Source organism: Dendropsophus ebraccatus, chromosome 2 (assembly GCF_027789765.1).
Source record: "Dendropsophus ebraccatus isolate aDenEbr1 chromosome 2, aDenEbr1.pat, whole genome shotgun sequence".
Classification (NCBI taxonomy): Eukaryota; Metazoa; Chordata; class Amphibia; order Anura; family Hylidae; genus Dendropsophus; species Dendropsophus ebraccatus.
This window is the reverse complement of record NC_091455.1, coordinates 201,942-219,772: the sequence shown is the minus strand read 5'-3', so window position 1 is coordinate 219,772 and position 17,831 is coordinate 201,942. Positions and strand designations below refer to the sequence as shown.

The window sequence follows — 17,831 nt, the reverse complement described above, 5'->3', positions numbered from 1 at the left end:
ATCGGCAGTCTCTCCTGGTATACAGGGTTATCTCTCTATCAGCAGTCTCTCCTGGTATACAGGGTTATCTCTCCTCCATCAGCAGTCTCTCCTGGTATACAGGGTTATCTCTCTATCAGCAGTCTCTCCTGGTATACAGGGTTATCTCTCCTCCATCAGCAGTCTCTCCTGGTATACAGGGTTATCTCTCCCCCATCAGCAGTCTCTCCTGGTATACAGGGTTATCTCTCCTCCATCAGCAGTCTCTCCTGGTATACAGGGTTATCTCTCTATCAGCAGTCTCTCCTGGTATACAGGGTTATCTCTCCTCCATCAGCAGTCTCTCCTGGTATACAGGGTTATCTCTCCCCCATCAGCAGTCTCTCCTGGTATACAGGGTTATCTCTCCCCCATCAGCAGTCTCTCCTGGTATACAGGGTTATCTCTCCCCCATCAGCAGTCTCTCCTGGTATACAGGGTTATCTCTCCTCCATCAGCAGTCTCTCCTGGTATACAGGGTTATCTCTCCCCCATCGGCAGTCTCTCCTGGTATACAGGGTTATCTCTCTATCAGCAGTCTCTCCTGGTATACAGGGTTATCTCTCCTCCATCAGGCGTCTCTCCTGGTATACAGGGTTATCTCTCTATCAGCAGTCTCTCCTGGTATACAGGGTTATCTCTCCTCCATCAGCAGTCTCTCCTGGTATACAGGGTTATCTCTCTATCAGCAGTCTCTCCTGGTATACAGGGTTATCTCTCCCCCATCAGCAGTCTCTCCTGGTATACAGGGTTATCTCTCCCCCATCAGCAGTCTCTCCTGGTATACAGGGTTATCTCTCCCCCATCAGCAGTCTCTCCTGGTATACAGGGTTATCTCTCCTCTATCAGCAGTCTCTCCTGGTATACAGGGTTATCTCTCCTCTATCAGCAGTCTCTCCTGGTATACAGGGTTATCTCTCCCCCATCAGCAGTCTCTCCTGGTATACAGGGTTATCTCTCCCCCATCGGCAGTCTCTCCTGGTATACAGGGTTATCTCTCCCCCATCGGCAGTCTCTCCTGGTATACAGGGTTATCTGTCACCCATCAGCAGTCTCTCCTGGTATACAGGGTTATCTCTCCCCCATCAGCAGTCTCTCCTGGTATACAGGGTTATCTCTCCCCCATCAGCAGTCTCTCCTGGTATACAGGGTTATCTCTCCCCCATCAGCAGTCTCTCCTGGTATACAGGGTTATCTCTCCCCATCAGCAGTCTCTCCTGGTATACAGGGTTATCTCTCCCCCATCAGCAGTCTCTCCTGGTATACAGGGTTATCTCTCCTCTATCAGCAGTCTCTCCTGGTATACAGGGTTATCTCTCCCCCATCAGCAGTCTCTCCTGGTATACAGGGTTATCTCTCCCCCATCAGCAGTCTCTCCTGGTATACAGGGTTATCTCTCCCCCATCAGCAGTCTCTCCTGGTATACAGGGTTATCTGTCACCCATCAGCAGTCTCTCCTGGTATACAGGGTTATCTCTCCTTTATCAGCAGTCTCTCCTGGTATACAGGGTTATCTCTCCTCTATCAGCAGTCTCTCCTGGTATACAGGGTTATCTCTCCCCCTCATCTCTATACACACTGCACATCTGTAATGGCCCCTTTACACCCTCATTTAGTGGGTAGCCCTGACTCTATGTGACCCCCCTTATAGTTTATATAAATGGCCCCTTATAGTATATATAGATGGCCCCCACTGCATGTTGCCCCCCTTATAGATGGCCCCCTCTCTTCCCCCCTTATAGATGGCCCCTCTCCTTTCCCCTTATAGATGGCCCCCTCTCCCCCCTTAAAGATAGCCCCACTGCATGTTCCCCCCCTTATAGATTGCCCCTCTCCCCCATCCCCTTATAGATGGCCCCCTCTCCCCCCCCCATTATAAATGCCCCCTCTGTTCTCCATCCCTTATAGATGGCCCCCTATTCTCCCCCCCTTATAGATGGCCCCCTCTCCCTACCCTTATAGATGGCCCCCTCTCCCTACCCTTATAGATGCCCCCCTCTTCTCCATCCCTTATAGATGGCCCCCTCTTCTCCCCCCCTTATAGATGGCCCCCTCTCCAAACCCTTATAGATGCCCCCCTCTCCCCCTCCCCTTATAGATGGCACCCTCTTCCCCCCCCCTTATAGATGTCCTCTCCCCCCCTTATAGAAGCCCCCTCCCTTATAGATGGTCCCCCTCTCCCCCCCCTTATAGAAGCCCCCTCCCCCCTCCCTTATAGATGGCCCCCTCTCCTCCCCTTATAGATGGCCCCCTCTCCCCCTATGGCCCCCTCTCCCCCCTCCCCTTATAGATGGCCCCCTCTCCCCCCTCCCCTTATAGATGGCCCCCCCTCTCTCCCCTCCCTTATAGATGGCCCCCCTCTCCCCCCCTTATAGAAGCCCCCTCCCCCCTCCCTTATAGATGGCCCCCTCTCCTCCCCTTATAGATGGCCCCCTCTCCCCCTCCCCTTATAAATGCCCCCCCCCCTTCCTTATAGATGGCCCCCTCTCCCCCCTCCCCTATAGATGGCCCCCTCTCCCCCCCTCCCCTTATAGATGGTCCCCCTCTCTCCCCTCCCTTGTAGATGGCCCCCCTCTCTCCCCTCCCTTATAGATGGTCCCCCTCTCCTCCCTCATATGGAAAATAAACAGTCGCATAATCTGCCTTAAGGCAACCACACCCTGTAAAGTCCACTGAAACAACAAAATTAGTGAAAGTAGATAGGTGTTTGACCACTCTGTACCTGCGTATCCCAAGGTTGTAGTCCTCTTTTTAGACAGGATACCCGTGAAGGAAGGAATCCACACTCTTGAACTGCTGTCCAAACAATGGTTTATTTACGGATACTTGGTACAAGTTTGCTCACAGGCTGAACCACTACTCTCCTCCCTCCCCTTATAGATGGTCCCCTCTCCCCTTGTAGATGGCACCCTCTTCTCCCCCCCCCCCCTTATAGATGCCCCCCTCTCCCCTGCCCCCTTATAGATGCCCCCCTCTCCCCTTGTAGATGGCCCCCCTCTTCTCTCCCCCCTTATAGATGCCCCCCTCTCCCCTTGTAGATGGCCCCCTCTTCTCCCCCCCCCTTATAGATGCCCCCCTCTCCTCCCTCCCCTTATAGATGGTCCCCTCTCCCCTTGTAGATGGCCCCCTCTTCTCCCCCCCCCCCTTATAGATGCCCCCCTCTCCTCCCTCCCCTTATAGATGGTCCCCTCTCCCCTTGTAGATGGCACCCTCTTCTCCCCCCCCTTATAGATGCCCCCCTCTCCCCTGCCCCTTATAGATGCCCCCCTCTCCTCCCATTATAGATGGCCCCCTCTTTCCTCTATGCTAAGCAGAATTAAAAAAAAAAAAAAACTCACCTAACAACCCGCTCCCCCGGCAATCCTCTCCTTCTTCAGGCTCGTCCGGGCCCCCGGCTGATGTGCGGCTGCCGGGGGTGTCCCATCCTATCCCCGGCAGCCCCGCGCATCAGTGAACTCCCTATGCGTCGGGGCTGGGACTTCCGGCACAGGAAGCGTCTCTGACGGAAGGCGGCACAGAGAGTTCACTGATGCGCGGCGCTGCCGGGGATAGGACGGGACACCCCCAACAGCCGCGCATCAGCCGGGGGCCCTGATGAGCCTGCTCTTGTGACCGCAAGCAAAACAATGCTTTCGGTCACAAGAGTGATTTATGGGGGGAGCAGTGCAGTGGAAAGGGGGGGCAGATACATATGTACACACACTGACATATACATATATACACAGATACATATGTACACTCTCTGACATATACATATATACACAGATACATATGTACACACACTGACATATACATATATACACAGATACATATGTACACACACTGACATATACATATATACACAGATACATACATACACTCTCTGACATATACATATACCCACAGATACATATATACACACACTGACATATACATATATACACAGATACATATGTACACTCTCTGACATATACATATATACACAGATACATATGTACACACACTGACATATACATATATACACAGATACATATGTACACACACTGACATATACATATATACACAGATACATACATACACTCTCTGACATATACATATATACACAGGTACATACACTGACACACATACACAGCACTTACAGCTCCCAGGCTAGACACTAGAATGGAGTGTCCAGAAGGAGATGTAAAGGACCTTTGATGACGTCATGCCCATCCTTCCACAGAAGTATTGAGGACCTTTGGGTCATGTGATCATAAGGTCCTTCATCCCTCTCCTCCTGTGGGTACAGGACCTGGCAGGTCCTGCTCCTCTGCCCCTCTCCTTCTGATGTGCAGCCCACTCACCATGCACTACAGTGAGGGGGCAGAAGAGTACAGTGGCGGGTCCTTCTTCCTCTGCGGGAGGGGGAATGCGGTGGTGGCTGTCAGTGGCATACCTAACATGAAGGCAGAGCAGGGATTTCTGGGCCCCCTTCTTGCAAGGGCCCCATAGCAGTCATCTGACCCCTGTATCCCCCAGTAATCCCTGTGATCTGGTTCTGACCCCTGTATTCCCCAGTAATCCCTGTGATCTGGTTCTGACCCCTGTATTCCCCAGTAATCCCTGTGATCTGGTTCTGTCCCCTGTATTCCCCAGTAATCCCTGTGATCTGGTTCTGTCCCCTGTATTCCCCAGTAATCCCTGTGATCTGGTTCTGACCCCTGTATTCCCCAGTAATCCCTGTGATCTGGTTCTGACCCCTGTATTCCCCAGTAATCCCTGTGATCTGGTTCTGACCCCTGTATTCCCCAGTAATCCCTGTGATCTGGTTCTGACCCCTGTATTCCCCAGTAATCCCTATGATCTGGTTCTGACCCCTGTGTTCCCCAGTAATCCCTGTGATCTGTTTCTGACCCCTGTATTCCCCAGTAATCCCTATGATCTAGTTCTGACACCTGTATTCCCCAGTAATCCCTGTGATCTGGTTCTGTCCCCTGTATCCCCCAGTAATCCCTGTGATCTGGTTCTGACCCCTGTATTCCCCAGTAATCCCTGTGATCTGGTTCTGACCCCTGTATTCCCCAGTAATCGCTGTTATCTAGTTCTGTCCCCTGTATTCCCCAGTAATCCCTGTGATCTGGTTCTGTCCCCTGTATTCCCCAGTAATCCCTGTGATCTGGTTCTGTCCCCTGTATTCCCCAGTAATCCCTGTGATCTGGTTCTGTCCCCTGTATTCCCCAGTAATCCATGTGATCTGGTTCTGACCCCTGTATTCCCCAGTAATCCCTGTGATCTGGTTCTGACCCCTGTATTCCCCAGTAATCCCTGTGATCTGGTTCTGACCCCTGTATTCCCCAGTAATCCCTGTGATCTGGTTCTGACCCCTATATTCCCCAGTAATCCCTGTGATCTGGTTCTGACCCCTGTATTCCCCAGTAATCCCTGTGATCTGGTTCTGTCCCCTGTATTCCCCAGTAATCCATGTGATCTGGTTCTGACTCCTGTATTCCCCAGTAATCCCTGTGATCTGGTTCTGACCCCTGTATTCCCCAGTAATCCCTATGATCTGGTTCTGACCCCTGTATTCCCCAGTAATCCCTGTGATCTGGTTCTGACCCCTGTATTCCCCAGTAATCCCTGTGATCTGGTTCTGACTCCTATATTCCCCAGTAATCCCTGTGATCTGGTTCTGACCCCTGTATTCCCCAGTAATCCCTGTGATCTGGTTCTGTCCCCTGTATTCCCCAGTAATCCCTGTGAGCTGGTTCTGTCCCCTGTATTCCCCAGTAATCCCTGTGATCTGGTTCTGACCCCTGTATTCCCCAGTAATCCCTGTGATCTGGTTCTGACCCCTGTATTCCCCAGTAATCCCTGTGATCTGGTTCTGTCCCCTGTATTCCCCAGTAATCCCTGTGATCTGGTTCTGACCCATGTATTCCCCAGTAATTCCTGTGATCTGGTTCTGTCCCCTGTATTCCCCAGTAATCCCTGTGATCTGGTTCTGTCCCCTGTATTTCCCAGTCATCCCTGTGATCTGGTTCTGACCCCTGTATTCCCCAGTTATCCCTGTGATCTGGTTCTGACCCCTGTATTCCCCAGTAATCCCTGTGATCTGGTTCTGTCCCCTGTATTCCCCAGTAATCCCTGTGATCTGGTTCTGTCCCATGTATTCCCCAGTAATCCCTGTTATCTGGTTCTGTCCCCTGTATTCCCCAGTAATCCCTGTGATCTGGTTCTGTCCCCTGTATTCCCCAGTAATTCCTGTGATCTGGTTCTGTCCCTGTATTCCCCAGTAATCCCTGTGATCTGGTTCTGTCCCCTGTATTCCCCAGTAATCCCGGTGATCTGGTTCTGACCCCTGTATTCCCCAGTAATCCCTGTGATCTGGTTCTGACCCCTGTATTCCCCAGTAATCCCTGTGATCTGGTTCTGTCCCCTGTATTCCCCAGTAATCCCTGTAATCTGGTTCTGACCCCTGTATTCCCCAGTAATCCCTGTGATCTGGTTCTGACCCCTGTATTCCCCAGTAATCCCTGTGATCTGGTTCTGAGCCCTGTGTTCCCCAGTAATCCCTGTGATCTGGTTCTGACCCCTGTATTCCCCAGTAATCCCTGTGATCTGGTTCTGACCCCTGTATTCCCCAGTAATCCCTGTGATCTGGTTCTGTCCCCTGTATTCCCCAGTAATCCCTGTGATCTGGTTCTGTCCCCTGTATTCTCCAGTAATCACTGTGATCTGGTTCTGACCCCTGTATTCCCCAGTAATCCCTGTGATCTGGTTCTGTCCCCTGTATTCCCCAGTAATCCCTGTGATCTGGTTCTGACCCCTGTATTCCCCAGTAATCCCTGTGATCTGGTTCTGTCCCCTGTATTCTCCAGTAATCCCTGTGATCTGGTTCTGACCCCTGTATTCCCCAGTAATCCCTGTGATCTGGTTATTCCCCAGTAATCCCTGTGATCTGGTTCTATCCTCTGTATTCCCTAGTAATCCCTGTGATCTGGTTCTGACCCCTGTATTCCCCAGTAATCCCTGTGATCTGGTTCTGACCCCTGTATTCCCCAGTAATCCCTGTGATCTGATTCTGTCCCCTGTATTCCCCAGTAATCCCTGTGATCTTGTTCTGTCCCCTGTATTCCCCAGTAATCCCTGTGATCTGGTTCTGACCCCTGTATTCCCCAGTAATCCCTGTGATCTGGTTCTGACCCCTGTATTCCCCAGTAATCCCTGTGATCTGGTTCTGACCCCTATATTCCCCAGTAATCCCTGTGATCTGGTTCTGACCCCTGTATTCCCCAGTAATCCCTGTGATCTGGTTCTGTCCCCTGTATTCCCCAGTAATCCATGTGATCTGGTTCTGACTCCTGTATTCCCCAGTAATCCCTGTGATCTGGTTCTGACCCCTGTATTCCCCAGTAATCCCTATGATCTGGTTCTGACCCCTGTATTCCCCAGTAATCCCTGTGATCTGGTTCTGACCCCTGTATTCCCCAGTAATCCCTGTGATCTGGTTCTGACTCCTATATTCCCCAGTAATCCCTGTGATCTGGTTCTGACCCCTGTATTCCCCAGTAATCCCTGTGATCTGGTTCTATCCTCTGTATTCCCTAGTAATCCCTGTGATCTGGTTCTGACCCCTGTATTCCCCAGTAATCCCTGTGATCTGGTTCTGACCCCTGTATTCCCCAGTAATCCCTGTGATCTGATTCTGTCCCCTGTATTCCCCAGTAATCCCTGTGATCTTGTTCTGTCCCCTGTATTCCCCAGTAATCCCTGTGATCTGGTTCTGTCCCCTGTATTCCCCAGTAATCCATGTGATCTGGTTCTGACCCCTGTATTCCCCAGTAATCCCTGTGATCTGGTTCTGTCCCCTGTATTCCCCAGTAATTCCTGTGATCTGGTTCTGTCCCCTGTATTCCCCAGTAATCCCTGTGATCTGGTTCTGTCCCCTGTATTCCCCAGTAATCCCTGTGATCTGGTTCTATCCTCTGTATTCCCTAGTAATCCCTGTGATCTGGTTCTGACCCCTGTATTCCCCAGTAATCCCTGTGATCTGGTTCTGACCCCTGTATTCCCCAGTAATCCCTGTGATCTGATTCTGTCCCCTGTATTCCCCAGTAATCCCTGTGATCTTGTTCTGTCCCCTGTATTCCCCAGTAATCCCTGTGATCTGGTTCTGTCCCCTGTATTCCCCAGTAATCCATGTGATCTGGTTCTGACCCCTGTATTCCCCAGTAATCCATGTGATCTGGTTCTGTCCCCTGTATTCCCCAGTAATTCCTGTGATCTGGTTCTGTCCCCTTTATTCCCCAGTAATCCCTGTGATCTGGTTCTGTCCCCTGTATTCCCCAGTAATCCCTGTGATCTGGTTCTGTCCCTGTATTCCCCAGTAATCCCTGTGATCTGGTTCTGTCCTCTGTATTCCCCAGTAATCCCTGTGATCTGGTTCTGACCCCTGTATTCCCCAGTAATCCCTGTGATCTGGTTCTGTCCCCTGTATTCCCCAGTAATCCCTGTGATCTGGTTCTGTCCCCTGTATTCCCCAGTAATCCCTGTGATCTGGTTCTGTCCTCTGTATTCCCCAGTAATCCCTGTGATCTGGTTCTGACCCCTGTATTCCCCAGTAATCCCTGTGATCTGGTTCTGTCCCCTGTATTCCCCAGTAATCCCTGTGATCTGGTTCTGTCCTCTGTATTCCCCAGTAATCCCTGTGATCTGGTTCTGACCCCTGTATTCCCCAGTAATCCCTGTGATCTGGTTCTGTCCCCTGTATTCCCCAGTAATCCCTGTGATCTGGTTCTGTCCTCTGTATTCACCAGTAATCCCTGTGATCTGGTTCTGACCCCTGTATTCCCCAGTAATCCCTGTGATCTGGTTCTGTCCCCTGTATTCCCCAGTAATCCCTGTGATCTGGTTCTGTCCTCTGTATTCCCCAGTAATCCCTGTGATCTGGTTCTGACCCCTGTATTCCCCAGTAATCCCTGTGATTTGGTTCTGACCCCTGTATTCCCCTGTAATCTGGTTCTGTCCCCTGTATTCCCCAGTAATCCCTGTGATCTGGTTCTGTCCCCTGTATTCCCCAGTCATCCCTGTGATCTGGTTCTGTCCCCTGTATTCCCCAGTAATCCCTGTGATCTGGTTCTATCCTCTGTATTCCCTAGTAATCCCTGTGATCTGGTTCTGACCCCTGTATTCCCCAGTAATCCCTGTGATCTGGTTCTGTCCTCTGTATTCCCCAGTCATCCCTGTGATCTGGTTCTGACCCCTGTATTCTCCAGTAATCCCTGTTATCTGGTTCTGTCCCCTGTATTCCCCAGTAATCCCTGTGATCTGGTTCTGTCCCCTGTATTCCCCAGTAATCCCTGTGATCTGGTTCTGTCCCCTGTATTCCCCTGTAATCCCTGTGATCTGGTTCTGTCCCCTGTAATCCCTGTGATCTGGTTCTGTCCCCTGTATTCCCCAGTAATCCCTGTGATCTGGTTCTGTCCCCTGTATTCCCCAGTAATCCCTGTGATCTGGTTCTGTCCCCTGTATTCCCCAGTAATCCCTGTTATCTGGTTCTGTCCCCTGTATTCCCCAGTAATCCCTGTGATCTGGTTCTGACCCCTGTATTCCCCAGTAATCCCTGTGATCTGGTTCTGTCCTCTGTATTCCCCAGTCATCCCTGTGATCTGGTTCTGTCCCCTGTATTCTCTAGTAATCCCTGTGATCTGGTTCTGTCCCCTGTATTCCCCAGTAATCCCTGTGATCTGGTTCTGACCCCTGTATTCCCCAGTAATCCCTATGATCTGGTTCTGTCCCCTGTATTCCCCAGTAATCCCTGTGATCTGGTTCTGTCCCCTGTATTCCCCAGTAATCCCTGTGATCTGGTTCTGTCCCTGTATTCCCCAGTAATCCCTGTGATCTGGTTCTGTCCCTGTATTCCCCAGTAATCCCTGTGATCTGGTTCTGTCCCCTGTATCCCCAGTAATCCCTGTGATCTGGTTCTGACCTCTGTATTCCCCAGTAATCCCTGTGATCCGGTTCTGTCCCCTGTATTCCCCAGTAATCCCTGTGATCTGGTTCTGTCCCCTGTATTCCCCAGTCATCCCTGTGATCTGGTTCTGTCCCCTGTATTCCCCAGTAATCCCTGTGATCTGGTTCTGTCCCCTGTATTCCCCAGTAATCCCTGTGATCTGGTTCTGTCCCCTGTATTCCCCAGTAATCCCTGTGATCTGGTTCTGTCCCCTGTATTCCCAGTAATCCCTGTGATCTGGTTCTGTCCCCTGTATTCCCCAGTAATCCCTGTGATCTGGTTCTGTCCCCTGTATTCCCCAGTAATCCCTGTGATCTGGTTCTGTCCCCTGTATTCCGCAGTAATCCCTGTGATCTGGTTCTGTCCCCTGTATTCCCCAGTCACTGTGTCAGTGGTTTTTGTCGTTCTCCCTGTGCTTTCACCAGCTCCAGCACAGTTTAGTGATCCTCTTCAGATGTCTCCTTTCTAGCACGTGTTCTGATGCTCATTATTTTGCAGAGGTCGACCATTGCTGCGTCTGGGTGAGACTGGGATGCATGGAAGACAAATTCAGCGAGCCGGTAAGTTTCTTAGTGTCCTGAATACACCTAAGGATGTTGTATATATAACACATTAGAGGAGTAGCTATCCTTTCATGCACCCAGGGTAAAAGTTCAGTTTCCCTCTGTCCCCTCCTTCTTCAGACATCTCTGTTCCCTTCTCCAGACTAGAGATGATCAAACTTCGGAAAATCTTAGGTTCGATCGAACTCAAACCTTGTTGAACCTTCGTCATTTGACTCCTGATGCCTCTCTGTGCCGTGGGAAAGGTGGAGCAAGCCCGAGTACCACCTGGAAAATAGGGATACCGCCTAGGTAATAGATAGAGATGAGCGAACCGGTTCGGCCGGTATGGGATCCGCTTAGAATTTTTTTTCTTGCTTTCTAAAGTGGCAGCCTCCATTTTAGAGAGCAGGAAGTGTTCTGGACGGGAAAAGCTCTTTCATGATGCCGGTGATGATCATGATGGATGTTGCAGTAGCCCAACCCCTGTGTTATGTCGGTATTGCTTTAAGAGGAGCGGTCACATGACCGCATGAGGCAGTCTGCACAGAGAGAGGAAGGAGACTGTTAGCAGTGCACAGAGCTCGTCAGTGACAAAACCCTGCTGCTGTACTGAGAAGATATTGTACAAAAGCAAAGACAAAAAGATTATTAGGAAAGCGGAAAGGATAAACATATAGTGATTGAGAGAGAAAAATAGAGAGGGCGAAAGATAGATAGATTAGGCATAGGAGAGCGAAGGGTGCACAGAACAAAAACGTGCTATACAGATATCCAAGTACTATACTGTCACCCTTGCGAGAGTGTGTATGATATAGGTGTTTTCCTGAGGCACAAATATGTACCTCGTGCATGTGTGTAGAATAAAACTGTAAAAAAAGTGCTATACAGATATACAAGCACTATAGTTGGACCCTTGCAAGAGTGTAGTGGAGAGACTGCTCCCTTACTGCATTTGTGACCTTTTTCCTGCATAGACCCTGTAATGGTGAGTTTCCTGCATAGACCCTGTAATGGTGAGTTTCCTGCATAGACCCTGTAATGGTGAGTTTCCCCCATAGACCCTGTAATGGTGAGTTTCCCGCATAGACCCTGTAATGGTGAGTTTCCCGCATAGACCCTGTAATGGTGAGTTTCCCGCATAGACCCTGTAATGGTGAGTTTCCCCCATAGACCCTGTAATGGTAAGTTTCCCGCATAGACCCTGTAATGGTGAGTTTCCCCCATAGACCCTGTAATGGTGAGTTTCCCCCATAGACCCTGTAATGGTGAGTTTCCCGCATAGACCCTGTAATGGTGAGTTTCCCGCATAGATCCTGTAACGGTGAGTTTCCCGCATAGACCCTGTAACGGTGAGTTTCCTGCATAGACCCTGTAATGGTGAGTTTCCTGCATAGACCCTGTAATGGTGAGTTTCCTGCATAGACCCTGTAATGGTGAGTTTCCCGCATAGACCCTGTAATGGTGAGTTTCCCGCATAGACCCTGTAATGGTGAGTTTCCCGCATAGACCCTGTAATGGTGAGTTTCCTGCATAGACCCTGTAATGGTGAGTTACCCCCATAGACCCTGTAATGGTGAGTTTCCCCCATAGACCCTGTAATGGTGAGTTTCCCCCCTAGACCCTGTAATGGTGAGTTTCCCGCATAGACCCTGTAATGGTGAGTTTCCTGCATAGACCCTGTAATGGTGAGTTTCCCGCATAGACCCTGTAATGGTGAATTTCCTGCATAGACCCTGTAATGGTGAGTTTCCCCCATAGACCCTGTAATGGTGAGTTTCCCCCATAGACCCTGTAATGGTGAGTTTCCCCTATAGACCCTGTAATGGTGAGTTTCCCCCATAGACCCTGTAATGGTGAGTTTCCCCCATAGACCCTGTAATGGTGAGTTTCCCCCATAGACCCTGTAATGGTAAATATTGAAGTCTAAAAAAAAAAATGACTGAGATATTGAAAAGATAACAATGTTACTGACATGTAGAGCCCTAAATTCAACCAAATACACTACCCCCGTATCATATAGATGCTTTAAACTATGAAATCTGAAGAAATCCGAACCGAACTTTTCAAAAAAATCGGGAAGTCCGGTCGGAACGAACTTTTGAAAAGTTCGCTTATCTCTAGTAATAGACTGTATCCCTGTTTTCCAGGTGGTACTCGAGTTTCCCCATGAAATTGGAAGGCATCAGGAATCAAATGAAGAAGGTTTGAGAAGGTTCAAGTTCAATCGAACCTAAGATTTTCTGATGTTCGATCATCTCTTCCCCAGACCCCTTTTTCCCTTCCTCCAGACTTCCCTGTCCCCTCCTCTTCCAGACTCCTCTGTGCTCCCCCCCAGGCCTGTGACTCTATAGATATCAGCCAATGCTTGTCTGGATGATGGCATGAACTGGACACATGTGGGACACATTTTTAGTCATCTTTCTTGTCACCTGGCCACCAAAAGAAACAAAAACAGCTGGATGCTGTGCTTAACCACAGGATAGCCAGGGCAACCAGAGCTCCTTCTATCGTCTCTCAGGGGTGACATTGATGATATAAGCCAGGGGAATTAGGGAATCTGGAAGGGACATCTGCTCTGTGGTTTTATGGTGCTGGGTGACAGGAAAGAAGGAGGTAAAACGAGGAAGGAAAAGGCCCAACATGCTTGTTGTTAAAGGGGCTATGCAGTGCTACAAAAACATGGCCACTTATTTCAGAGACAATATGACTCTTGTCACCAGTTCAGGTGCAGTTTGCAATTAAGTTCCATTCACTTCAATGAAACTGAGTAGCAAAATCCCGCCCAAGCTGGAGTGAAGAGTGGGGCTGTCTCTGGAAGAAAGTGGCCATGTTTTTGTAGCACTGGATAACCCCTTTAAGTAGATGCCAGACTGGAGATGCCCATTATTCACGTGCTTGCTTTGGTGGCCACACCATCAATAGTTCTCAGCCTTTGGAGAAGCTGCTTTTAGCACAATACCATTTTTTTGGAAACTACTGTATCTACTAAAGATACATAGATGTCCAGGAACAATGAGAATGGCCTGTCAAAGCCTTGCAATGGACCTGGCCAGTCCTAGTTGTTTTCCCCTATCCTGGATTGATACAAAAATAGTTCCAAAATGCGGAAAATTTCATGTGATCACATAAGTCGCTTATACTAAACACTTATCCCGCATATTATTTAACCCAAGTGAAAGAGGAAAAACTCAAGATTATCATAATCCACCAAGAAGACAATTGGGCATACTTTCCTTTACTCCAAAAAAATTCATCTTTATTGATAAAACCATTTGAAATGTACATAAAATGTTGTACATCCTTCCCTCATTTTTTATGTACAACATTTCTATTTAAATGGTTTTATCAATAAAGATGAATGTTTTGAGTAAAGGAAAGTATGCTCAATTGTCTTCTTAGTGGACTATCCTGGATAGAGTAGTGAGGGGCAAACTGACCAAAGAAATCTTCTGAAGTTATTGGTGAAGAAGAACCATGAGTCCCATAGGTTGAGTCCAGTTCAGGACTGAAAAGATCATGTCCTGATCCATGTGTAGACACTGGGAAGAAAAACTTGGGATATAATGTACCTAATAACTAACTGGGAAAAACCCATAGCCAATGGTGTGATATACCTGATGATGTAGTAAACCTGGGACCAAAGGGAAACTCATTCTCCTTGGGGATAGCATTCTAAAGATGTATCCAGACTTACTGGGCATTTCCTGCTCCACTGAGAGTTCTAGGAAGCTTTCCTCTTATGCCAGTGTTTTACTCCAACGAGGAGTCTTAGAACATGACTGGGGATATATGCCAGACCAAAAATCTCTCCAGAGGGAAAGAAGACCCCGGGTCATATATCCTATACCTTATGTGATATAACTGGTAATGTGGGACATTGCTTCAAGTGTTATCAGGATTGTGTCTACGAGGAATTGGTCATGTGACATCTTGGGGTAATCCCAAGGCTCCAGAAAGTGTCCCATGTAATTTGCCACCAATTCTCATGATAGTTTTCTCTTCCAGGTGGGAGCTTTCCTATGCTTCGTCTTCATTCTGACATCATTCCTTTTATTAATCTGCCTGTGAAGAAAGTGACGCTGAGTCCGTTCGCCAGCACCACCCCCACAGTGCCGCATATCTCTGACTGTCACCGATATTTCATTGTGCAGCAGTCATACCCGGAGAGATATTAGTTGGTGTGAATCGCAGGGGGCCTGAGAACAGTTTGTATGCCTTAACATAACTCTACATTAAAGCTGTGCTCCCCCATAACGTCCAGTACATCTTTTATTTATTATTATTATTATTTATTTATAAAGCGCACTTAATTCCAGAGCGCTATACAATAGATAGGGGACAGGGCCGCCATCAGGAATTTCGGGGCCCCATACAACCAAAGTGTCCGGGCCCCCCACATTAATAAAAAAAAAAAAATAGTGTGTTGGCCCCACGCCTTGCTGGGAGGAATAATTTGGTTCAGATCAATTCTAGAGAACTGGCTCATATTCCCCATTTTCCCCAGTGGCTTAAAATGTAACCTCTGTTATACAGTTATAAAATCGTAGAAACTAAATGTGAACAAGGTGCAATGTAAATGTCACCATACAGACACTTACTTGTACAGCTGCCTCTTGTGCTCTGTATGCAGTGCGTTATATTCACCCCTGCAACGTACAATTTATAGCGTGTCTACAAGCCCAGCGGGGCTCATTATGATGGAGACTAAAACTTACACAAGAGTGGGGTAGGGGTTCCCCTGTATTCAGAATGCTGTTGAGTACTAGGCAATGCCCCGTTTGGGATTATTGAATTTCGAGGGTCTGGGGGGCTGTGTGATTTGTATATGTTCACCAATATCCCCCCCCCCCCCCCCCCGGTATGCTCACTAACATAGAATATGTTGATAAGGCTAATATAATGAGGCTGTTCCATGTTAGTGAGCATATACAAATCACCCCCCCCCCAGGCGGGCTAGTTTAGCTCACCCAAGCCGGTGATAGCGAATACATGGCGGTGAGAACGCTTTCTAGGAGATCCTGTTTGTGCAGCAGAGGTGTCTTTATCCTGCTCTGCATAGACCCTCGAAATCCAATAATCCCAGACGGGGCATTGCCTAGTACTCACCAGCATTCTGAATACAGGGGAACCCCTACCCCACTCTTGTATAAGTTTTAGTCTCCATCATAATGAGCCCCGCTGGGCTTGTAGACACGCTATAAATTGTACGTTGCAAGGGTGAATATAATGCACTGCATACAGAGCACAAGAGGCAGCTATACAAGTAAGTGTCTATTTGAATTGCACCTTGTTCACATTTAGGTTCTACAATTTTATAACTGTATAACAGAGGTTACATTTTAAGCCACTGGGGAAAATGGGGTATATGAGCCAGTTCTCTAGAATTGATCTCACACACAGACACCAGCACACATGTATACAGACACCAGCACACATGTATACACACATACAGACACCAGCACACATGTATACACACATACAGACACCAGCACACATGTATACAGACACCAGCACACATGTATACAGACACCAGCACACATGTATACAGACATACAGACACCAGCACACCAGGGCACGATGAAGTTTGAACTTCTGCAACCTGGAGAAATCACCTGATATCACCTGCAGTCCTATGTAACACCACATAACACAGTGGTATCTCTGAGTACAGATAATGTAGTAGATTTCACCTGCAGTCCTATGTAACAGCACAGATAACACAGTGATATCTCTGAGTATAGATCATGTAGTAGTCACCTGCAGTCCTATGTAACACCACAGATAACACAGTGATATCTCTGAGTACAGATAATGTAGATGTCACCTGCAGTCCTATGTAACACCACAGATAACACAGTGATATCTCTGAGTACAGATAATGTAGTAGTCACCTGCAGTCCTATGTAACACCACAGATAACACAGTGATATCTCTGAGTACAGATAATGTAGTAGCTGTCACCTGCAGTCCTATGTAACAGCACAGATAACACAGTGATATCTCTGAGTACAGATAATGTAGTAGTCACCTGCAGTCCTATGTAACACCACAGATAACACAGTGATATCTCTGAGTACAGATAATGTAGTAGTCACCTGCAGTCCTATGTAACACCACAGATAACACAGTGATATCTCTGAGTACAGATAATGTAGTAGTCACCTGCAGTCCTATGTAACACAACAGATAACACAGTGATATCTCTGAGTACAGATAATGTAGTAGTCACCTGCAGTCCTATGTAACACCACAGATAACACAGTGATATCTCTGAGTACAGATAATGTAGATGTCACCTGCAGTCCTATGTAACAGCACAGATAACACAGTGATATCTCTGAGTACAGATAATGTAGATGTCACCTGCAGTCCTATGTAACAGCACAGATAACATAGTGATATCTCTGAGTACAGATAATGTAGTAGTCACCTGCAGTCCTATGTAACACCACAGATAACACAGTGATATCTCTGAGTACAGATAATGTAGTAGCTGTCACCTCGGGGCGCCCCTACTAAATGATGTTCTACAAAATAAGAAAAGTGTCATACAGGGACTCACAGGTGACGTCTTCTTTGATCTGAGGCGTCACTTTCCCTTTTCCTCTCCATCCGGCCCAGACCTCCAGGATGATTCCTTCCAGATATGTTTCATCTTTTCAGAACCTGCGAGACAAACAATTTAGGCTCCGCACATTTCTAGCAACTTCCTTTCCTTTCTCCCCCCTGTCGGCTCCCATAGTAACTGCGCTGTGTGGGATGCCTCCTGTATGTAGGATTCCCTGCTGTGCCCCCTGTATGTAGGATCCCCCGCTGTGCCCCCTGTATGTAGGATCCCCCGCTGTGCCCCCTGTATGTAGGATCCCCCGCTGTGCCCCCTGTATGTAGGATCCCCTGTTGTGCCCCCTGTATGTAGGATTCCCAGCTGTGCCCCCTGTATGTAGGATCCCCTGCTGTGCCCCCTGTATGTAGGATTCCCAGCTGTGCCCCCATGAGCTAATAATGCCCCTAGAGGTGGCCCCCATTAACTAATAATGCCCCCAGAGGTACCCCCATGCACTAATAATGCCCCCACAGGTGCCCCCATGAACTAATAATGCCCCCATATACTAATAATGCCCCCAGAGGTGCCCCCATGAACTAATAATGCCCCCAGAGGTGCCCCCATGAACTAATAATGCCCCCATATACTAATAATGCCCCCAGAGGTGCCCCCATGAACTAATAATGCCCCCAGAGGTGCCCCCATGAACTAATAATGCCCCCATATACTAATAATGCCCCCAGAGGTGCCCCCA

General features: G+C 48.5%; 1 protein-coding gene across 6 annotated transcripts in view; it reads left to right on the top strand.

Moving 5' to 3' along the window:
• WDR97 (WD repeat domain 97) overlaps window positions 1-14,738 on the top strand; it is a 194,459-nt gene extending 179,721 nt beyond the window's left edge. For 2 of the 6 annotated variants that reach the window (XM_069959750.1, XM_069959753.1), the window contains 2 exons: window positions 10,487-10,548; window positions 14,539-14,738. In XM_069959750.1, the coding sequence (XP_069815851.1) occupies window positions 10,487-10,548; window positions 14,539-14,708 (232 nt within the window). In that variant the 3' untranslated portion in view covers window positions 14,709-14,738. Of the gene's footprint in view, window positions 1-10,486; window positions 10,549-11,507; window positions 11,547-12,680; window positions 12,736-14,538 lie in introns of those variants that run through there. The other 4 variants (XM_069959751.1, XM_069959754.1, XM_069959755.1 and 1 more) reach the window with 4 other exon arrangements.
• The last annotated feature ends 3,093 nt before the right edge of the window (window positions 14,739-17,831 follow it).